The following is a 22313-nucleotide window of genomic DNA, read 5'->3' as shown; positions in this document are numbered from 1 at the left end:
GACTCTCATCTCCAATTAACCACCAGAAAGCCAGAAGTGGAGCTGTGGCTCATGTGATAGAGCACCAGCCTGGAACAGAAAAAGCTAAGGGACAGCACCTGGGCCCTGAGTTCAAGCCCCAGTAGCAGAAAAAAAAAAAAGTAAAAAGAGAATTTCCCCTTTATTGTCACCTCTGAGTTAAACCCTGGTGGGCCCTTCTTCAAGTCACCGGAAGAGAAGCCGTGTGGTGGCAGATAGATTTCCAGAAAAGTCAAGAGACCTGTGTCTCCTTTCAGGGTGTTGGGAGGAGTGGCCTGAGGTTAATGTTGGGAAGTCCCACCTCTGAGGGAACACTGGAGCCCCTGAAACTGTAGAGCTCTCTGTATTTGTTTCCCCGCGTGCTTACATCTAGAGATCAATTTCTGCCTATTTCTTCCCAGGTGCTCTTCTGCGGTAAGAAATGGCCTGCTCCTGCTCAACCTGCTTTTGTGCAACCACCACACTCTAGGAGACCAGATTCTAACGCAGGAGCTGAGAGACACCTTGCTTAGACACTCAGGGATAGCACCGGGGACAGAGCCCATGCCTACCACCCGCACCATCCTCACGATGCTTCTCAGTCGCTATTCAGAGTCGCCGAGCAGGCCTGAACATTCAGGTACCACCGTGGAGGGGGTGGTCTGCTGAGAAATCATGCAGTACCAGCCTATAGTCAGGAAAGCTAAATTTATATAATAGCCACTTACAAGGAATCTTCAGGAAACGAGCAAGATGTTTATTGCTCAAGGTAGATCTTAAGTAGAACTTGAGCAAGATGGGGAGACTTGAGTAGCTGCAAGGAACTTGCCTTCTCTGAATGGCTCTAAACATATGTGGAATCCTCTCAGTCTTGGCTAGGTTTAGTCCAGTCTTACTGGACAGTAGAAAGCTGATTGAAATTATATACAGGGAGGCCTTCTGCAAAAGAATTGTAATTTAGCCAGGCGCCGGTGGCCCACACCTGTAATCCTAGCTACTCAGGAGGCTGAGATCTGAGAATCACGGTTCAAAGCCAGCCTACGCAGGAAAGTCCATGAGAGTCTCATCTCCAATTAGCTACCAGAAAACTGGATGTGATGCTGTGGCTCAACTAGTAGATTGCTAGCCTTGAGCTGAAGAGTTCAGGGAGAGCACCCAGGCCCTAAATTCAAGCCCCATGAATGACAGAAAAACCAAAAATCTTATTTCCAGTTAACTACAAGAAATCTGGAAATGGCATTGTGGTAGTAGAACACTAGCCTTGAACACAAAAGGGCCCTGAGTTCAAGCTCTAGGACTTTTAGCTTCAATTAACCAGGTTCAAGTTGTAGAGTACCTGGCTGGGAATATGGCCTAGTGGCAAGAGTGCTTGCCTCGTATACATGAGGCCCTGGGTTCGATTCCTCAGTACCACATATACAGAAAATGGCCAGAAGTGGCGCTGTGGCTCAAGTGGCAGAGTGCTAGCCTTGAGCAAAAAGAAGCCAGGGATAGTGCTCAGGCCCTGAGTCCAAGCCCCAGGACTGGCAAAAAAGAAAAAAAAAAAAAAAAAAGTTGTAGAGTACCTGCCTTGAGCAAAAAGCTAAGCAAGAGCACAAGGCCCTACATTCAAGTCCCAGTGGACACACACACACACACACACACACACACACACACACACACTCTCTCTCTCTCTCTCTCTCTCTATATATATATATATAAGTTAACAATGTTTTATTATAGTAGATGTTTTTCCTCCAGTGTAGTTAGGTCTGTATTTGGGACCAGAAAAGAAAATCTCTCATAGCCATCCTAACTACTTGGGAGTCAGATTGGGGAATCTAGCTTGAGGCAGCTCAGGCATAAAAATTCTCAAGACTCTGTCTCAACCAATGGCTGGGCCCAGTAGCGTATGCCTTTTATTCCAACAACAAAGGGAAACAAAAACAGGAAGATTGAAGTCCAAGCTAGCTAGCCTGGGCGTAAAATAAGACCCTCTCCTAAAAATAACCAGCTCACCAAGGAGCTGGTGGGGTGACTCAGTGGTAGAATGAGGCATTGATTGCAATCCCTAGTGCTGCCCCAAACAAACAAACAAAAGAACTGTAAACAACTTTAACATGGGAAGAAAATGTCTGGCCCTTCCCTTTTCTCAGTGTGACTGACTTGTAAGTTTCCTCCTCATGCACATTTTTTCCTCTGGTGTGTCCGGCCTGCAGCACTGGAGACCACAAGCACCCAGGGTCAGGATGGGTCCCCCGAACGACTGATTAGATCCCTGGTGGGGGGCCCATCTGCAGAACTCCTTCTGGACTTGGAACGCGTGCTGTGCCGGGAAGGCAGCCCGGGAGGGGCTGTGAAGCCCCTCCTCAAGCGCCTCCAGCAGGAGACTCAGCCCTTCCTCCTGTTGCTGCGGACTCTCGACGCCCCTGGGCCCAACAAAATCCTGCTGCTGACTGTGCTCAGGTGAGGGGCCTGCTCGGGCACCCTGTGCTCGGAGCGAGGGGCCGAGGGGACATCACTTGTTTCTGCCCCCTCACAGGGTCATGATCCGACTGCTGGATTACCCTGAGACCATGGTTCTCCCCTGGCATGAGGTCCTGGAGCCTTGCCTCAACTGCCTGAGTGGCCCCAGCAGCGACCCTGAGGTACCAGCGCCCTAGGAAGGCAGTGGCTGGGGCACCACCTGCCCGACCAGGCTCTGGCTGCACAGCAGAGCCTTTCTGATCGGGTGTGGGGGCCCTGGGACGGAGGGTAAGGAGAGAAAGGTTAGCGTCACCATAGAAGCTCTGGACACAGTTCATGATCTGTGATCGTGGAGTGAAGCTCAGGCAGAGCTGGCTCTGGGGATTTCATGGCTGTGGCAGGAAGAAAGCTAGGAAGCTGCCCACTCCCACCCGAGTCCCCGCACTCCAGGGGTCTGTCCCACTCTGTCCTTGGTGGTCTCCTTCCCCCGGACTTCCAGATCTCTTCAAAATCCCCACCTGCCCTTCCCTAGACCCTGCCGTCACCCTTTGCTTCCCACAAGCTAATCCATGTGGCTCTGGGCCCAGATTGTTCAGGAGCTGACGCGCTTCCTGCACCGCCTGGCTTCCATGCATAAGGACTACGCAGTGGTGCTCTGCTGCTTGGGAGCCAAAGAAGCCCTCTCCAAAGTCCTGGACAAGCACTCCCCTCAGCTGCGGCTGGCCTCTGAGCTTCGGGACCTGGTGACCGAGTGTGAGAAATACGCCCAGCTCTATAGCAACCTCACCTCCAGCATCCTGGCTGGCTGCATCCAGGTGAGGCCTTATGGGAAGAGGTGAGAATGTAAGCCAGAGACAGAAGAGACGCATACTTCATGTGTCCCTTTCTGGGGTCCCTGTTTGGCAGAAGTGGCAGCAAATCTGGACACTTGTTCCCTAATCTTCACGGGGTCCTAGCAAAACAAGTTGAATGGAGCCGGGAATTGGTGGCTTATGCCTGTAATCCTAGCTACTCAGGAGACTGAGATCTGAGGATCTCAGTTCAAATCCAGCCCAGGTGAGAAAGTCTGTGAGACTCTTATCTCCAGTTAACCACTAAAAAGCCAGAAGTGGAGCTGTGGCTCAAGTGGTAGAGTTCTAGCCTTGAGCAAAAAGAAGCTCAGGGACAGCACCCAGACCCTCAATTCAAGCCCCAGGACTGGCAAAAGAAATTTGAAAAATCAAGTTTAGTGCTCTGCTGCCTCCTGACCATCTTTTCTCTATACACGTTTCTATGTGTTTCACTCTATTCCTTCCTCTTCCTCTCTCCCTGCCCCACACTGTATGCTCCGGCTGCAGATGGTGCTAGGCCAGATCGAAGACCACAGACGAACCCACCAGCCCATCAACATTCCCTTCTTTGACGTGTTCCTCAGGCACCTTTGCCAGGGTTAGCACCATCCTCTACTTTCTCCTGGATCCCCAGAGCCCAGCATCTTCCCTCCCTTTCCCCACCCCCACCCTGGCATCTTCCCTCCCCTTCCCTTCCCAGTCCCCAGCCACTTCTACTTCGGCTAACCAGGCTGTAACCTTCCCCCCTTTCCACTTGCTCCCAGGCTCCAGTGTGGAAGTGAAGGAGGACAAGTGCTGGGAGAAGGTGGAGGTGTCTTCCAACCCGCACCGGGCCAGCAAGCTGATGGACCGCAACCCCAAGACATACTGGGAGTCCAATGGCAGCACTGGCTCCCACTACATCACCCTGCACATGCACCGCGGTGTCCTCATTAGGTGTGCATGCATGCACACGCGGCCATTCTGCTGTATCTTGACTTACGTCCCTAAAGCACTCTCCCACATAACTCCATATCTCAACCCAATTCCTGATGCACATGGTTAACCCAGATTAAACACATGTACCTGCGTTTGCTGAGCTCACATAGACATGTCCTCCATGAGCCCGGCAACCGGTACTCCACAGCTGCAGATGTCACCGCCCCGTGCTTAGAGATCCCACGAGTATCTGTTTAATGCTAGTCATTTGTGCCTGGCACTGTGTAAGGCTCTGGAAATACAAGAGCAGCAAAGTACAGTTTTGGTGGTGAGGGAACTGACACATCAGGCTAGAAAATTAGAAAGCTGGGCGTGGTGTTGCACCTGTGATCTCGGCACTCAGGAGACTGAAGCAGAAGCATTAAGTGTTTGAAGCCAGCCTGGACTGCATGGTGCTGGGGCTCAAGTGGCAGAGACGGATCACAAAGAGAATCGTCAGCTAAGAAGAGTCAGCTTTTTTTCTGAAATGGGGAACTATTGAAGGATTTTTGGGGGGATAGTATTGGGTTTAAACTCAGGACCTCATGTTGACTAGGCTCTACCACTTGACCCATGCTTCCAGCCCTTTTATCTGTGGTGGTTTGTAGATAAGAGTCTGGCTTTTTCACCGGGGCCAAGCTGGATTTCTCTCCACCTATTTGTACTTCCTGTGGAAGCTGGGATGCTGGATACGCAACATGGCACTCAGCCTTCTCTGTGAGAAAGGGTCTCTTAAACTTTTTGCAGACAGAGTAGTGTTGACCTGTGATCCTCCCAATATCAGCCTGAAGTAGCCAGGGTTACAGGTGTGAGCCACTGTGTCTGGCTTCATTGAGGGATTTTAAGAAGGGAAGAGACATTAGATTTGTTGTTGTTGTTGTTAGTCCTGGTGCTTGAACTCAGGGCCTGGGCCAAGCTACTTTCTGCTCAAGGCTGGTGCTCTACCACTTGAGCCACAATGCCACTTCTAGCCTTTTCTTTCTATGTAGTACTGAGGGATTGAACCCAGGGCTTCATGCATGCTAGGCAAATACTCTACCACTAAGCCACATTCCCAGCCATTAGATTTTTTTTTTAATTTAGAAAAACAGTAATTATGGAAGTTTGAGCTAGAGGCCAAGAAAAAGAAGCTGGCAAGTTGATATGATGGTCTAGAGTTGAGAAGTAGCCCAGTGTTAAGTTAGGTAGAGGGGCTGGTGAGCCACGAGAGTGATGGCAGGAGATGCTAAGGGGTAGTCCACTTGCCACTGATGTGGAATGAAGGACTTGGGGGGATGAAGTGCTTTTGAACTAAGACTGGAGTCCTAGCTGGTTTGTTTGGTTTCTTTGCCAGTCCTGGGGCTTGATGAACTCAAGAGTCTGGTGCTGTCCCTGAGCTTCTTTTTGCTCAAGGCTAGCACCCTGCCTCTTGAGCCACAGCGCCACGTCCTGCTTTTTCTGTGTATGTGGTGCTGAGGAATCGAACCCAGGGCTTCACGCATGCTGAGCAAGCACTCTACTACTGAGCCACCTTCCCAGCCTTGGAGTCCTAGCTTTTGATTTGACACCTGTGTCCTCTCTCAGGCAGCTGACTCTCCTGGTGGCCAGCGAGGATTCCAGTTACATGCCAGCCAGAGTAGTGGTGTTTGGGGGTGACAGTGCCAGCTGTATCAGCACGGAGCTCAACACGGTGGGGACCCTTGCATTCCATGTGTCCATCCTCCCCAGCCTCCCATTTGTTCTAGGCTCGTGAGAAGGGCCTGTCAACGGGGAATGGCCGCTCCCTTCCTTCTGTGGAGGCCTGCTTGCCGGCAGTGGGAGTGGAATTGTGATTTGGGAAGCGCGTAGGTCCCCGGGCTTGGTGCAGGAGTGAAGGCACACAGCGTGCCCCTCTGTGGGTGCCAGCTCTTCCTGCCTCCTCTCTCCTGCCCTGCCAGGTGAATGTGATGCCTTCTGCCAGCCGAGTGACCCTCCTGGAGAACCTGAACCGCTTCTGGCCCATCATCCAGATCCGCATAAAGCGCTGCCAGCAGGTGGGGCCGGGGAGAGGCCCGGAGCTGAGGACGGGGACTGACACCCACCTCTGGAGTGACCTCAGCCAGGGCTCCTCCCCCTGGGGCGTCTGCAGCTCCAGGCGCAGGGGCCTGGCTCTGGTAGCCCGCGGTGGCTCAGATGACAAATGAATCTGTATTACAGGGCGGCATTGACACTCGAGTTCGGGGTTTGGAGGTCCTGGGCCCTAAGCCCACTTTCTGGCCACTGTTCCGGGAGCAGCTGTGCCGCCGTACATGTCTCTTCTACACAATTCGGGCGCAGGCCTGGAGCCGGGACATAGCCGAGGACCGCAAACGCCTCCTTCAGCTCTGCCCCAGGTGGGTGGGGCACCAGGAGGGCAGACAGCTGGGGGAACAGGGCACCGTGAGAAGTGGGGAGCCAGAGAGGGGCTACGGCGGGAATGTGCGGCTAGGACGTCGGAGTTGAACACGGTGAGTAGGCTGTGGGCGGGGAAAGCTCGGGGAAGGTTCAAGCGCGGGGGCGACTGGGAAGGGAACTGGAGTTGCCTTGCACTCGAGGGCTGCCTTAAGGAAATCTGTCTCTAATCTCTCATCTTCTTTGTTTCCAGACTGAACAGGGTTTTGCGTCATGAACAGAACTTTGCCGATCGCTTCCTCCCTGACGATGAGGCCGCCCAAGCACTGGGCAAGACCTGCTGGGAGGCCCTGGTCAGCCCCCTGGTGCAGAACGTCACCTCTCCTGGTAACCACCCGCCACCTGGCCCCGCTAACCAGTGCCTTGTCCTTATTCCCAGGGGTCACCTGACTTGATGCACTTGGTTCTCTTGGTTCCTGAGGCCTGTCACCTCAGTGCTCCTCTCTCCTTCCCACCCCCGGGACTGCTCCCTGAGACTCTGGTATTTGTCCCCCCCACGCTACCCCTGCCCAGTTACCACGTCCCCAGGCTCCAGGTGAAGCAAACCTTGGTGAGGGGAGGACTAGGGCCCTCGGACCCCACAACCTTGTTGTATAATTTCTCTTCCTCTCTCCTCCCTTAGCTATCTGTTCCTGATTTTCTGTGGACATCTGCTCCTGACCTGTCTTCTTTCAGATGTAGAAGGTGTGAGCTCGCTGGGATGGTTGCTGGACCAGTACCTGGAGCAGAGGGACAGCTCACGGAACCCCCGGAGTCGAGCAGCATCCTTTGCTTCTCGGGTTCGCCGCCTTTGCCACTTGCTGGTTCATGTGGAGCTCCCTCCCGGGCCTTCTCCTGAGCCTTCTCCTCGGCCCTGTGAGTCTCGCGTGGCCCCTGAGCTGCGAATCTGCCCGTGGGGATATCCGGCTCCTTTTCCCTCTGCCTTTCTCAGCTCCTGAGACCTCCTGGACTTCTCAGGGGATAAGCACTCACGACCCCGGGTTCCCCTGGAGGCGGAGATGACACTCCTTCTTCCTCTGTGTCTCCACAGTTGGCAAGAATAACAAGGGTCGGGATCGGAGCCCTGTGCCTTCACCAGTCCTTCCAAGCAGCAGCCTGAGGAACATCACCCAGTGCTGGCGCAGCGTGGTGCAAGAGCAGGTGGGCAGGGCGGATGCAAGCTGAAACCGGGCAGGGTGGGGGTTAGGACTTGCCGGTGTTGTACCGCTGAACTGTACTTCCAGCTCTTTTGGTCTTGAGCACAGGGCCTAGGCGCTGTGCCTTAGCTTTCTGTGCTCAAGGCTGGTACTCGACCACTTGAACCACAGCTCCTCTTCCAGCGTTTTGCTGGTTAATTAGAGATAAGGGTTTCCTGCTCCAGCTGGCTTTGAACCTCGATCCTCAGATCTCAGCCTCCTGAATAGCTAGGATTACAGGGATGAGCCATGCACGCTGATAATGTTTTAGATGGAGTCTCGCTTTCTGCCCGGGCAGGCCACCTGGACTGGCATTCACTTACTTTAGGCTTCCTGTTGCTGTTAGGGTAACAGGCATGTCCCACCGTGCCCAGCTGTGGGTTGAGAAGGGGGTCTCAGGAACTTTCCTGCCCAGGTTGGCTTCAATCTGTGATCCTTTGGTTCTCAGCATGGTCCCCAGTGCCCAGCTTCCTTTGGCCATTTCTTGGTCTTTCTTCTCAGGTCAGCAGATTCCTGGCTGCAGCCTGGAGGGCCCCCGACTTTGTGACACGTTACTGTAAACTCTATGAACACCTGCAGAGGGCAGGCTTGGAGCTGTTCGGGGCCCGGGCGGCCTTCACGCTGGCTCTGCGCAGCGGCTTCTCGGGGGCCCTGCTTCAGCAGTCTTTCCTCACAGCTGCTCACGTGAGCCTGCCACCTCCTCCTGCCTGCCCTTCCCTCCTCGCTCTTCTCCACTCCCTCATCCACGGGTGTCAGCGCCCTTTCCATTTCCCCAGATGAGCGAGCAGTTTGCCAGACACATTGACCAGCAGATCCAGGGTGGCCTGCTCGGCGGCGCCCCTGGAGTGGAAACACTGGGCCAGCTTCAGCGGCACCTGGAGCCCATCATGGTCCTTTCTGGCCTGGAGCTGGCCACCACTTTCGAGCACTTCTATCAGTGAGTGCAGGTCTGGCTGGCGAGGCCTGGAATCCAGAGGGGGAAAGAGTTGAGCCTTAGATGGGAGGCCAGGGAGAGGTGGGTGGAGGAGAATGAAGTATGGAGCTGCGTGAAGGGCTGAGGTGGGGCCTGTGACTCCGGCAGGCTGCCCCGCAGGGGCCTACCTTCTGGGGGGATGGGCCTAGGCTGGGCTGACAGTCCCACTGAGACCTGGCCCTGGGCTCTGCGCGCTGCAGGCACTACATGGCGGACCGGCTCCTGAGCCTGGGCTCCAGCTGGCTGGAGGGGGCCGTGCTGGAGCAGATCGGCCTCTGCTTCCCCAACCGCCTCCCCCAGCTGATGCTGCAGAGCCTGAGCACCTCGGAGGAGCTGCAGCGCCAGTTCCACCTCTTCCAGCTCCAGCAGCTCGACAGGTTACTCCTGGAGCAGGAAGACAAGGAGGAACAGGGACTGCTGGTAGAGGAGGTAAGAGCAGGGGAAGAGGGAGCCAGAGAGCGAGACCCGCCCCAGGAAGAGAGCTCGCGAGTCCTTGACGTCCTTCTCAGGAGGAAGAGGAGGAAGAGGAGGCTGAAGAGAAAGAACTATTTAGGGAAGATCGGGATCCAGTCGTTTCTATACTGGTCCTGTCACCGCGCTGCTGGCCCGTCTCTCCACTCTGCTACTTGTACCATCCCAGAAAATGCCTTCCTCCAGAATTCTGTGATGCCCTCGACCGCTTCTCCAGTTTCTACAGCCAGAGTAAGGAGTTGGGGAGAGGAAATAAGATTGGGGTGATGTTTAGGGTGGAAAGGGAGGGAAGGGAGAGGACCGTTGGGCAGAATGTGCAGACGTGAATGAAGACGGGGTTTCTGGGTTCTGTCGTGCCTTAGGGAAGGGTCCGAGGTGTGGTATGCCCTCGTCATTTCCGCCCTCCTCAACTCCTTCAACTTCCTATACATATGACTTCATTTTGCTACCTCAGTTGTATGCATACTTAATTTCAGTCTTTTGGAACTTCTTTCCACATAAAAAGTATTTAAGACTATTTCTCTTCCACTCAGTACTATTTTAGCTTCATCCTTTAGTGTTTTTTTTTTCTCCCTTAAGATTTAAAAAAAAATTGGGCATAACTAGTATTCAGTAAAATGCACAAATCTCAATAACAAGGTTTAATGGCTTATTACATCCACAATCATCCACACGTACTGCTCTCCCCATCAAGATGTAGAGCATTCTTAGAACCCCAGAAAGTTTCCTTCTTCCAAAAGACACCACTATTCTTCCCTTTATCAGCATAGCTATTTGTCTATATTTGTGCATAATACAGAGTTTGAATTGTACATCTGATTTCTGGCATGTGGCACAATGTCTGTGGGAATTTTTGATGTATATCATGTTGTTAGTTTATTCTTTTGTGTTGCTGTCTTATTTTATTGTATGAATATGCTTATTTACCTTTTCTGTTGGTGAGGGAAATTTAGAGTCTTTTATAAGTTTTTATTATTATGTTTTTTGTGCCCATCCTGGGGCTTGAACTTAGGGTCTGGAAATGACCCTTGAGTGTGTGTGTGTGTGTGTGTGTGTGTGTGTGTGTGTTCTCAAGGTTGGTATTCTACTACACGAACCATACCTCCACTTCCGGCTTTTGGGTGGTTAATTGAAAACAAGAGTCTCACAGACTTTCTTGATGGAGCTGGCTTCTAACTGTGATCCTCAGATTTCAGCCTCCTGAGTAGCTAAGATTAAATGTGTGAGCCACTAGAGCCCAGCTTATGTTGTAGTTTTATTATTGCTCAATTCTAAGAATTTCCTAGTTTCCATTATTATTTCTCCTCTGACTCATCATTTTTTTTCTTTTTTGCCAGTCCTGGGGCTTGGACTCAGGGCCTGAGCACTGTTTCTGGCTTCTTTTTGCTCAAGGCTAGCACTCTGCCACTTGAGCCACAGCGCCACTTCTGGCCATTTTCTGTATATGTGGTGCTGGGGAATCGAACCCAGGGCCTCATGTATACGAGGCAAGCACTCTTGACACTAGGCCATATCCCCAGCCCTGACTCATCATTTTTTAAGAAGCATATTTTAAATTCACCAGCCATTTTTTTTTGTTTAGTTTTTTTTTTTTTTTTTTTTTTTTTTGGTTTTAGATTTCCACCTTCCCTCCATTGTGACCAAAGAACACAGTTTCTGTTTTCTGGATCTTTGCATTTATTGTTTTGTAAACTAGCAGATGGCTAAATTTTATAAGCTTTCCAGGTGTGAGTAAGTAAAATATGGCCAGTATGGTGACACACATCCCAGCTACACAGGAAGTGGAGGCAGGAGGGTCCAGAGGTCAAAACCAGCCCACACAAAGTTAGCACCACCCTATCTCAGGCATAAAATACCATCCCAAGCGCTGGAGGTGTGGCTCAAGTACCAAAGCACTTATCTGGCATATTAAAGGCTGGAGTAGAGTCTGGCAGTCTACTCTGTGTGTGTGTGTGTGTGCGCGTGTGCGCGCGCGTGCGCATGCACATGCACGTGCACAGGCCCTTGGACTTAAACTCAGGGTCTTGGTGTTGTCCCTGAATTTTTTTGCTCAAGGCTAGTGTTTTACCATTTCTCTTGAGCTATAGTTCCACTTCCAGCTTTTTGATAGTTAATTGGAGGCAAGAGTCTAATGAACTTTTGGGCTCAGGCTGGCTTCGAACTTCAGTCCTCAGATCTCAGCCTCCTAACTAGCTAGGATTACAGTTGTGAGTCACCAGCAACTGGCTAGTTTACTTCTTTCTCTCTCTTTCTCTCTGTCTCTCTCTGTCTCTATCTCTGTCTCTCTGTCTCTCTCTCTCTCTGTCTGTCTCTTTTTGCCAGACCTGAGCACTGTCCTTGGCTTCTTTTTTGCTCAAGGCTAACACTCTACTGCTTGAGCCACAGCACCACTTGTGGACTTTTCTGTTTATGTAGTGCTAAGGAATCGAACCCAGGGCTTCATGCATGCAAGGCAAGCACTCTACTGCTAAGCCATAGTCCCAGCCCCTGCTTTTTCCTAAAGTACATTTGTTATATTTTTCTTCTTTGAGGGAATATTGCTGGAAAACAACTCTGTGTGTGTGTGTGTGTGTGTGTGTGTTATTTTATTTATTTATTTATTTATTTATTTATTTATTTATTTATTTATTTATTTATTTTTGGCCAGTCCTGGGCCTTGGACTCAGGGCCTGAGCACTGTCCCTGGCTTCTTCTTGCTCAAGGCTAGCACTCTGCCACTTGAGCCACAGTGCCACTTCTGGCCGTTTTCTGTATATGTGGTGCTGGGGAATCGAACCCAGGGCCTCATGGATACGAGGCAAGCACTCTTGCCACTAGGCCATATCCCCAGCCCCATGTTATTTTTATCTTCATTAAAAAAAACTTTGGCAGGCATTAGTGGTTCACAACTGTAATCCTAGCTACTGAGAGGCTGAGATCTGAGGTTCATGATTTGATCCAGCCAGGGCAGGAAAGTCCATGGGACTCTTTATCTCCAATTGACCACCCAAAAAAAGCTATAAAAGCCAGAAGTGGAACTACAACTCAAGTGGGAGAGCACTAGCCTTGGACACAAAAGTTCAGACAGTGCCCAGGCACTGAGTTCAGGTCCTAGTACCAACACAAATTTTTGTTGTTGCTGTTCTTTGAGAAAGGATCTTGCTATATAGTCGAAGATGGCCTCAATTTACCATCCTTCTACCTCAGTACCCCCTCCCCCAGTAATAGGATTATAAGCATGAGCTAATACAACTGGCTGGGGAAAAAAAAGTTGTGTTTTTTTTAAATAGTCACAGGGCTTGAATTCAGGGCTTGGTTGCTGTCCCTGAGCTCTCTTTTTGCTCAAGGCTACTGCTCTACCTCTTTGAGCCACAGTGCTACTTCCAGTTTTCTGGTGGTTCATTGGAGGTAATAGTCTCATGGTCCTGCGTAGGCTGACTTTGAACCATGATCCTTAGATCTCAGCCTCCTGAGTCCATAGAATTACAGGTGTGAGCCCCCAGCTGCACAATTTTATTTTCTTCTTTAGTGGTAGTACTACTGGTCCTTACACTTCAGGGTTTTGTGCTTCTTAGGCAGGTGCTCTGCTGCTGGAGTCCACTTCCACTTCTGACCTTTTGTTGTTAATTGGAGATAAGAGCTTCATGGACTTTTCTGCCCAGGCTGGCTTTGAACCTCAATCTTCAACTGTTAGCCTCTGAGAGTGTGAGGCACCAAGCCTGGATAGCTGTCTCTCTTCATGATGTTAAGATGGACCCGTGGCGTTTTGTTTTCTTAGTCTCATCTATAGATTACCCATACTTTCCCATTTCATTAGAGGTTACAAAGTACTTACTATTGGGCTGGAAATGTGGCTTAGTGGTGGAGTGCTTGCCTAGCATGCATGAAGGCCTGGGTTCGGTTCCTCAGTACTATATACATACACAGAAAAAGCTGGGAGTGGGTCTGTGGCTCAAGTGGTAGAGTGCTAGCCTTGAGCAAAAAGAAGCCAGGGACAGTGCTCAGGCCCTGAGTTCAAGGCCCAGGACTGGCAAAAAAGTACTGATATCCTGTAGTTGTGTTACTGCTTCTTCATGAGTTGGCTGAAATGTTTTTTCTATAAAGAGATACTTTGTGTCATCAAGGATTTGGTTTTTCCCTGAAGTACAGTTTATATGAAAAGGCTGCAATTTTCCCATTTGTTTTTCTTTAAATAATATGTTCTTCAGTTTCCTTCAAAGATGACTAATGAGGTTTTTTTTTTTTTTTGGCCAGTCCTGGGGCTTGGACTCAGGGCCTGAGCACTGTCCCTGGCTTCTTTTTGCTCAAGACTAGCACTCTGCCACTTGAGCCACAGCGCCGCTTCTGGCCGTTTTCTGTATATGTGGTGCTGGGGAATCGAACCTAGGGCCTCGTGTATCCGAGGCAGGCACTCTTGCCACTAGGCTATATCCCCAGCCCGGATTTTAACTTTTTGTGTGTTGTTATCACCTTGACTCCTGCCCCCCTCCTCTGCTCCTCTCTGTTGCCCCCCTTCTCCTTGGTACTTTCCTAGGTCAGAACCACCCCGTTCTGGACATGGGGCCTCATCGGCGTCTGCAGTGGACGTGGCTGGGCCGGGCCGAGCTGCAGTTTGGGGAGCAGACGCTGCACGTGTCCACCGTGCAGATGTGGCTGCTGCTGAGTCTCAATCAGACCGAGGTACCCCCGCCCTCAGCCACCTCACTCGGCTCTCCTCACCTCTGCTCTCCCTTCCTCTCCCTCCCTCCTGACTGGCCCTGCTCCTCCTTACCAGGAGGTGTCAGTAGAGACCTTGCTGAAGGACTCGGACCTCTCCCCGGAGCTGCTGCACCAAGCGCTCCTGCCCCTCACCTCTGAGTCCGGCCCTTTGACCTTGCTGGAGGCTCAGAACTTTCCACATGGGGGTAGGTCAATGGAGGCTGGCCGGGGCCTCTGCTGCAGGGCGGGGGGGCCTCTGAGGGTTGGGGAGACTGTACTAAAGATCAGAATGTCTTGGGTTCTCTTAGTCCTCACTCAGATATCCTCCCTTGCCCTTGGGTCTCTGACTTGGGACTGGATTCCAGGGGTACTGAGACTTCGTGAGCCTGGGGCCCAGTCCGATGAGAAGACCCTGTGGCTGATCCCACCCCCGACGTACCTGAATGTCGAGAAGGATGAAGGCCGCACCCTGGAACAGAAGAGGAACCTCTTAAGCTGCCTTCTCGTCCGTATTCTCAAAGCCCATGGGGAGAAAGGCCTCCACATTGACCAGCTGGTTTGTCTGGTAGGCACTGCGGGGACTGTGTTGTGTGTGGAGGGGGGGGGGTGGTGTCATGCATGGGGTTGGGATAGAGCCAGAGGTCCTCACAAGGGAAGGACACTCCCAGGAGACCTCTGCTAGCTGACACTCGCATCTGGATTTGCTATTCCTGACAGGGCAGTAGGCAGAAAGTAAAGATAAAACGTAAGAGTTGACCACATGCACAATTAAATCTTTTAGTCCTCATAATAACCCGACAAAATGGGTGTCATTATTTTATCCCATTTGAAGATAAGGAGACTGAGGCAGAAGAAAGTTAATCACTTACCCAGAATCTCATGGCCAGCAAATGGCGAGCTAGCCATTGACGCCGGGTCTGGGTAAGAGTGGCCTCCCTCGTTTCTCCCCTCCGTCCAGGTGCTGGAGGCCTGGCAGAAGGGTCCAAACCCTCCGGGGAGCCTGGGTCGAGCTGTGGCTGGGGGTGTAGCCTGCACCAGCACCGACGTCCTCTCCTGCATTCTGCACCTCCTGGGCCAGGGCTACGTGGAACGCCGCGATGACCGGCCCCAGATCCTGATGTATGCCACCCCAGAGCCCATGGGGCCCGGCCGGGGTCAGGCAGATGTCCCCTTCTGTGGCAACAAGAGCTCCAGGACCGTGAAGCCTAGGTAGCCATCTGCACCTCTGTCCCCTTCCATCCAGCCAAACCTTCCGAAGCTCACTTGTGGAAAAACACTTCTTATTTTTTTTTTTGTCTTTTTTTTTCCTTCCTGATCATGGGGCTTGAACTCAGGGCCTGGACGCTGTCCCTGAGCTCTTTTACTCAAGGCTAGTACTCTACCACTTTGAGTCACAGCACCACTTCCGGTTTTCTGGTGGTTCATTGGAGATAAGAATCTCATAAACGTTCTTGCCTGGGCTGGCTTTTAACTGTGATCCTCAGATCTCAGCCTCCTGAGTAGCTGGGATGACAGGCGTGAGCCACCAGCATTCGGCTGTTTTATTTATTTTTTCTATCTCTATTATTTCTCCTATTTTTTTTTTTTATTTTTTTTTGGCCAGTCCTGGGCCTTGGACTCAGGGCCTGAGCACTGTTCCTGGCTTCTTCCCGCTCAAGGCTAGCACTCTGCCACTTGAGCCACAGCGCCGCTTCTGGCCGTTTTCTGTATATGTGGTGCTGGGGAATCGAACCTAGGGCCTCGTGTATATGAGGCAGGCACTCTTGCCACTAGGCTATATCCCCAGCCCTATTTCTCCTATTTTGCAATTCTTCATTTTCCCAGCACCACAACCTGCCTCCTTGCCAATCAGGGCCCTTGCTTTCCCCATCCTAGAGCCAGCCCTGGGGTAAAGAACCCAAACACTCATGCTAAGGAGTTACTCTGTTAATATGTAGGGAGTGTTAACTTAGCATTCTGCTCCTTGAAATAACTTTCGTGAAGCACCCCTAAAGCTTCCAGCATTGGGTCCAATTCACCAGAAGCGGTTATGGCACTGCTTTTCGTGCCTGCGGTTTGCCTGGTGTACAAAGTGAGCTTTCTGGAATACTCTTTCTCAGAGGTGCTACATGTAGACCTACCGCCTGGAAGGGTTAACTGTAGATTCTGGTTCGTCGGTGCACTCTGCGGTACCTGTGTCGTGGCATGTCACAGGGCTGGACACTCCTGTGTGACCCTGGAGGCACTGCTGCTGCATGTGGGGGGGGGCCTGCAGTGGACTGTCCCATCCACTGTCCTTCCCATTGCACCCCGATGCCCGCAGTGGCCCCGTCATTGCTACTGCTGGCCACAGTGCTCCATAGAGGGCTCTGCCCTGACGGTTGGGGCTGGTATTTGAACACGGCTGAGGCACGTGGGGAGTTGGGGGCCTGGTGGGGGTCAGTCAGTAGGTTGATGGGCACCGTCTCTTCTCTCCCTCCAAGCCCAGAAGCGGTGGTGGCGCTCGCCTCTCTGCAGCTGCCTGCAGGCCGCACCATGAGCCCCCACGAGGTAGAAGGGTTGATGGAGCAGACCGTGCGGCAAGTCCAAGAGACGCTGAATATAGAACCAGACGTGGCCCAGCACCTTCTGGCTCATTCCCACTGGGGTGCTGAACAGCTGCTGCAGAGCTACAGCGATGACCCGGAGCCGCTCCTGCTGGCGGCCGGGCTGTGTGTGCCCCAGGCCCCGGCCGCACCCACGCGCCCGGACCACTGCCCGGTCTGCGTCAGCCCCCTGGGCGCCGAGGACCACCTGCCCTCCCTCTGCTGCATGCACTACTGCTGCAAGGTGAGGCCTCCCCGCCGCCCGCCTGCCTCGCGCCTGGCCGTGCACCGGAAGGCAGGGTCCTCGAAGTCGCTCGCTTCTGGCTCAGCGCTGCCATTTTCTAACCTGGGCCATGTTGGGTGCATCTCTCTATTTTTCTCATATGTGCATGACGTACCAGAGCTACATGCAAGCGCAGGCCCTCCTCTCCCTCCCCCTCTCCCTCGCCCTCGCCCTCTTCCTTTCCCTCCCCTCCCCCTCTTCCTTTTCCTCCCCTCCCCCTCTTCCTTTCTCTCCCTCCCTCTCCCCTCTCCTCTTTCTCTCTCCCTCTCCTTTCTCCCATTCTTTCTCTCTCTTTTCTTTTTCTTCATTTTTTTTTCTTGCTCAAGGCTAATGTTCTATTGCTTAAGCCATAGCTTCACTTCTGCCATTTTAGCAGTTAATTGGAGACAAGAACCTCAGGGGCTTTTCAGCCCCAGCTGGCTTCAAATCACAGCCCTTAGATCGAGCCTGCTGAGTATTGAGGATTACAGGTGTGAGCCATTGGTGCCCAGCTTGGGCATTTCTTAATGCCCCTTCGGTTAGTTTCTCATCTGTGACTGGTGCATGCCTTGACACTTTCCAGTGGGTCTGTGAGGATCTAGTGATACAATATGGTTTTCTAACTCCACTGCGTATTACAACTGCTTGCTGCTTGTTAAGGCCCTCGGCCTTAGAATGTACCTCAGACCAATTAAGTCACAACCTTTGAGAGGAAACGCAGGCATCTAGAGTTTGAAAAATCTCTCAAGTGATCCCAATTACCAGCCAAGTCGGAGAATGTGTGTGCAAATGTGTGTGTATATACATGTATGTTTAGACATGCATATATAATGCAAACTGTGTTAAGGCAGTTTGTAAATGAGGAACTGTTACTAGTGACTAGACTTCAAATATTTCCTTATCACCACTCAACACCTCATCTCAGAACACCACTGTATCCTGTATTCTCATTTACTTCACAAATAGGCGAGGCGGGGTGGGGAGGGGATAGCACTGAGAGAGGAGGGAGGGCACTGGGAAGTCAGGCCCGCTGCTTGAAAGGAACACAGAATACACAGTAGATTGAAATGACCCACTTCAGGGGCAGAGGGCAGGGGCCCAGAGTGCCGAGTCTGAAATCCCTGAATCGAACCCAGGGCTTCATGTACACGATGCAAGCACGCTTGCCACTAGGCCATATTCCCAGCCCGGGGTCTGTCTTCTTCCCAGAAGGACACCTGAACCCTGATCATCTCATTTTGTGCTCCCCACTGTGGCTGCGATGATAGGTGTATTTCACAGGCCCAGCTTCTTCCCAGGTAGTCCAGGGCAGGGTTTGTTTTTCTAAGAGGTCAAATTGGGAGTCTTTATTAAAAAAGCCAGCGAATGCAGGCAGACGCCTGTCGCAGACCTGCAGCCCCTCGAATACACTTACCCCTGTCAGAAAGCTGAGCCATGAGAGCAGGAGAGGAAAGAAAAAGCAGAAAAACACCACCACCAACGCAGATCAGCTCCAGTGGAGAGCTGAAGTGGGACGCCAAGGTGACTGCACAGGGGACAGGACACCAACTAGAAGACCTGCGGCTTGGCGTCATGAGGCCTGAGCTGGGCCAGGCCTACATAGGGGTCAGGTCAGGGGGCAGGGTCGCAGGGGGCATGACAGGTCATGACCCAAGACTGGCAGGTCCCCTAACCTGTTGGGCAAGTCCCCCCTGCAGGGCAGGGTTTTTTTGTCTGTTGTGGCTGTGTGAGGTTTGAGCTGCTTGCTGGACACAGGCAGGTAGCCAGTAGATTTTTGGACTTGGAATGAAATGGAAGAGGCCTAGCCGACATCACCCAGGAAGAAATCAGCAGGCTAAGCCTGGAGCATCTGCTGCCCGGGAAGCCTGAAAAGGCGACAGGCTGATGGAAAAGTCCCCAAGTCCCTGCTGAATGGCACAAAGAGCAAGGCCTGGGAAGTCAGAGGGGGGCAGGGCAGTGTCTGGGGCGGGGTGGGGGCAGGGGGAGGCCTCCAGTGTGAGCTCCGCCCACGAGTGGAGTGGGATATAGAGAGGATTGGGGAGGCACTGGGTTTCCACTTGGGTGGAGAGGCAACAGCCAAATCCAGAAGCCGAGAGCAGAGAGGCCCCTTGGGGGGTGGGAGACTGCCAGACTGAGACCCGCGATTCTGTTCCACGGGACTGTGGGGACTGTGGGGGAGCCCGAGGCACGGTGCACCTGGAAGTGCAGGGTGTGAGTTTTTTTAATCTTAAAACATGCAAGAATTTTGCACTATGTTCTCCAATTGTATCCCTCTACCCCTGCCTTCCCTCCCCCCAAAAATAAGGTTTAGTTTGGTGATTTTCTTGGCATGAAAATGGTCTAGTGACACGCCTAAGTGTGCACTGCAGCCCCAGTGCCACGGCTGGTCGTTTTGGAAAGCTCAGCATGGGCGGAGGCAGAGACGGGTTAATGGAGTATTTCAGGAGCTCGGATTCCCAGCCATGCACACAGGGACCGCAGGGGCAGAGGTCAGGGAGGAAGGCCATCCATCAGGAGGCTGTTGCAGTCGGCTGGGCTGGGGCAGTGGTGTGTGAGAGAAGAGACAGGAAGGATCTGACGCTGGTGGTGCACTGGCCAGACCCCGGGGGGCGTGTCTGTGGGAGGCGGGAGCCCCGGGCCAGAGGTGTGGAGCTGAGATCAGAGCCCTGCTGCCCAGGCAGGGGTCCAAACTCAGTGGGAAGAAGCCAGCCACTCGCCCAGGCCTCCTTAACGTCCCACCTTCGTCAGACCTTTCGCTGCTGTGATGGACGCCTGAGAGAAACAACTCAGAGGAGGAAGACTTCAGATAGTTAAGAGTCCGCCGGCCCCATCGCATTTGCCTGTGGCCGCGCAGAAGGACAGGGCAGAACAGAGCTGCTCCTCTCTGAGTGGACAGGAAGCACGGACAGGAAGGGGCCTGGGACAGGGTGCCCTTCAAAAGCAAGCCCTCTGCGACGGGCTTTCTCCAACCAGACCCCACCTTCCATGGTTCCCTACCGCCTCCCAGTATTCCGTTCTGTTTGGCAGTGGAGACTGAACCCAAGGCCTCGTGCCTGCTAACGTCTGTTCAGATTTTGAAGGCGTCCACTCACCTCTCAGAAGAGCCACCTGTGAGCACTGTGCCTCTTCAAACACACGCCAGAACACAGCACTGACCTCTCAGTAGTTTCCTTTCTTGATTCTTTTTTCACCCGCTTCCTCCATGGCCATCCAACAGTGATTGTGATTACACCAAGACCCAACCCCTCACATCGTGAGCGCCCAGGAAACCCCGTGGAGCAGACCTCGGGGCAGGCTGGCTCCGACCTTCTCGGTGGCCAGGGGCTGGGAGGAGAGTGCAGGGTGAGATGCAGCACCCCCTTCTCTGAGCAGCCCCTCCTTGTGCCCCCCCAGTCCTGCTGGAATGAGTACCTGACCACTCGGATCGAGCAGAACCTTGTGCTGAATTGTACCTGCCCCATCGCCGACTGCCCCGCCCAGCCCACCGGCGCGTTCATCCGCGCCATCGTCTCCTCTCCGGAGGTCATCTCCAAGGTATGCCCTCCCCCCGAGCCCGAGGGGAAGCCCCGGGGGACGGCCGGCCACGTCCTCACGGGGCACGTGTGGCCCACAGTACGAGAAGGCCCTCCTGCGAGGCTACGTGGAAAGCTGCTCCAACTTGACGTGGTGCACCAACCCCCAGGGCTGCGACCGCGTCCTGTGCCGCCAGGGCCTGGGCAGCGGGACCACCTGCTCCAAGTGCGGCTGGGCATCCTGCTTCAACTGCAGCTTCCCTGAGGTGGGTGCCCCCTCCGGCCCCCCCGGGAGCCTTCCACTCCCGCCCCCGCCGCGGCTCAGCTGTGCCCGCCTCCCTCCCGCTCCAGGCACACTACCCCGCCAGCTGTGGCCACATGTCTCAGTGGGTGGACGATGGCGGCTACTATGACGGCATGAGCGTGGAGGCCCAGAGCAAGCACCTGGCCAAGCTCATCTCCAAACGCTGCCCCAGCTGTCAGGCTCCCATCGAGAAGAACGAGGGGTGTCTGCAGTAAGAAGGGGGTGCTGGGGGCATCAGAGGACAAAGGAGAAGGGGGGGGCTGCCAGTAAGAGACAGTGTGAGGTGTAATGAAGCTCATGCAACCAATCACCCCTCAGTGACCTCCTGCTCCATGGCTTCTTCCTTTATCTTGGTGTTCCTTCCCCTACCGTGTGTGTGTGCGCGTGCGTGCGTGTGTGCACATCCATGCCAGCCACGGTACTAGGGATTGAACTCAGGACTCTGAGATCTAGCTTGCTTGGCGATTTACCACTTAGGCCATGCCTCCACTTACATCTTCTGCTGCTTAGTTAGAGATAAAGGTCTCTCAGGTTTGTCTTCCTGTGTTGGCTTCAAACCACAGTCCTCAGTCTCGGGTAGCTAGGGCTGCAGACCTGAGCCCTGCCCCGGCTTTCCTTCCCCCCTCTAAGCCCGTCCCCTGCGGGGAAGCGCGGACGCAGGGTGCCCGCGGCACGGGGTCGAGGCCCGAGGCCTTGCGTGTCCTGCTCCGGCGTGCCCACGGCTCGGCGCCCTCTGACCCGCGTGCTTCCCTCCCAGCATGACTTGTGCCAAGTGTAACCACGGATTCTGCTGGCGCTGCCTCAAGTCCTGGAAGCCGAATCACAAGGACTACTACAACTGCTCGGCCATGGTGAGGGGCGGGGCGCCCGGGGAGGCCGAGGGGCGTCAGGACAAGCCCCCGCCGCCGGCAGCCCCGGGCATAGGGGTGGCGTGCGCTGAGGGGGCACACCCTCCCTGCCTTCCCGGGGTCTCCCTCTTCCGAATCACAGCGCTCCCATGGAGGCGGCCATGGAGAGGCAGGGGAGGGCGGGGATGGGCGGGCGCCGGGCAGAGCAGGGAGTCTGGAGCAAGCCTCAGCACCTCCACCCGCGAAGGGGTTCGTAGGACGCGGGCTGCACAGGCAGGAGGACCAAATGGGAATCATCTGGGTGGACAGAGCCTTGTGAGCAGTGGCTGTTCTAGTTCTTAACCGCACCCTGTGCAAACAAGCCATGTAGCCAGCCACCCCCCCCCCCCCCACAGGTGAGCAAAGCGGCTCGCCAGGAGAAGCGGTTCCAGGACTATAATGAGCGGTGCACTTTCCATCACCAGGCCCGGGTGAGCGGTAGCCCCGTGGGGGAGGCCGGGGGGCTGGAATGGCGGGGCTGCGCCGAGCGCCTTCTTTCCTTGCACAGGACTTTGCGGTCAACCTGCGGAACCAGGCCTCGGCCATCCACGAAGTGCCCCCGCCCAGGTCCTTCACCTTCCTCAACGACGCCTGCCGCGGCCTTGAACAGGCTCGAAAGGTGGGGGGGCAGGGACGGGCGGGGCGCGGGGGCCGGCCTCAGGCGGGGATTGCTGACGGGGGCTCCCCTAGGTGCTGGCCTACGCCTGCGTCTACAGCTTCTACAGCCAGGACACGGAGTACATGGATGTGGTGGAGCAGCAGACAGAGAACCTGGAGCTGCACACCAACGCCCTGCAGATCCTCCTGGGTGAGCGCGGCCCGCCGCGGTCCTGCGCCCGCCGCCCGGCCA

General features: G+C 53.9%; 1 protein-coding gene across 1 annotated transcript in view; it reads left to right on the top strand.

Moving 5' to 3' along the window:
• Cul9 (cullin 9) overlaps positions 1 to 22313 on the top strand; it is a 35548-nt gene that overhangs the window by 11421 nt on the left and 1814 nt on the right. Inside the window, exons 11-38 of the mRNA XM_048347733.1 lie at positions 420 to 637; positions 2196 to 2442; positions 2519 to 2624; positions 3030 to 3257; positions 3780 to 3870; positions 4037 to 4208; positions 5793 to 5898; positions 6146 to 6241; positions 6405 to 6580; positions 6832 to 6965; positions 7314 to 7493; positions 7669 to 7778; positions 8315 to 8497; positions 8590 to 8750; positions 8987 to 9215; positions 9296 to 9488; positions 13771 to 13916; positions 14011 to 14140; positions 14300 to 14499; positions 14893 to 15143; positions 16397 to 16742; positions 20154 to 20294; positions 20374 to 20538; positions 20624 to 20787; positions 21334 to 21427; positions 21820 to 21894; positions 21972 to 22082; positions 22154 to 22271. Coding sequence (XP_048203690.1) covers positions 420 to 637; positions 2196 to 2442; positions 2519 to 2624; positions 3030 to 3257; positions 3780 to 3870; positions 4037 to 4208; positions 5793 to 5898; positions 6146 to 6241; positions 6405 to 6580; positions 6832 to 6965; positions 7314 to 7493; positions 7669 to 7778; positions 8315 to 8497; positions 8590 to 8750; positions 8987 to 9215; positions 9296 to 9488; positions 13771 to 13916; positions 14011 to 14140; positions 14300 to 14499; positions 14893 to 15143; positions 16397 to 16742; positions 20154 to 20294; positions 20374 to 20538; positions 20624 to 20787; positions 21334 to 21427; positions 21820 to 21894; positions 21972 to 22082; positions 22154 to 22271 — 4571 coding nt within the window. The remainder of the gene's footprint in view (positions 1 to 419; positions 638 to 2195; positions 2443 to 2518; positions 2625 to 3029; positions 3258 to 3779; positions 3871 to 4036; positions 4209 to 5792; positions 5899 to 6145; positions 6242 to 6404; positions 6581 to 6831; positions 6966 to 7313; positions 7494 to 7668; positions 7779 to 8314; positions 8498 to 8589; positions 8751 to 8986; positions 9216 to 9295; positions 9489 to 13770; positions 13917 to 14010; positions 14141 to 14299; positions 14500 to 14892; positions 15144 to 16396; positions 16743 to 20153; positions 20295 to 20373; positions 20539 to 20623; positions 20788 to 21333; positions 21428 to 21819; positions 21895 to 21971; positions 22083 to 22153; positions 22272 to 22313) is intronic.

The sequence above is a fragment of the Perognathus longimembris genome, chromosome 6 (genome assembly GCF_023159225.1).
Source record: "Perognathus longimembris pacificus isolate PPM17 chromosome 6, ASM2315922v1, whole genome shotgun sequence".
Taxonomy (NCBI): Eukaryota; Metazoa; Chordata; class Mammalia; order Rodentia; family Heteromyidae; genus Perognathus; species Perognathus longimembris.
The sequence above is the reverse complement of the archived record's forward strand: the minus strand, read 5'-3'. Positions and strand labels throughout refer to the sequence as shown.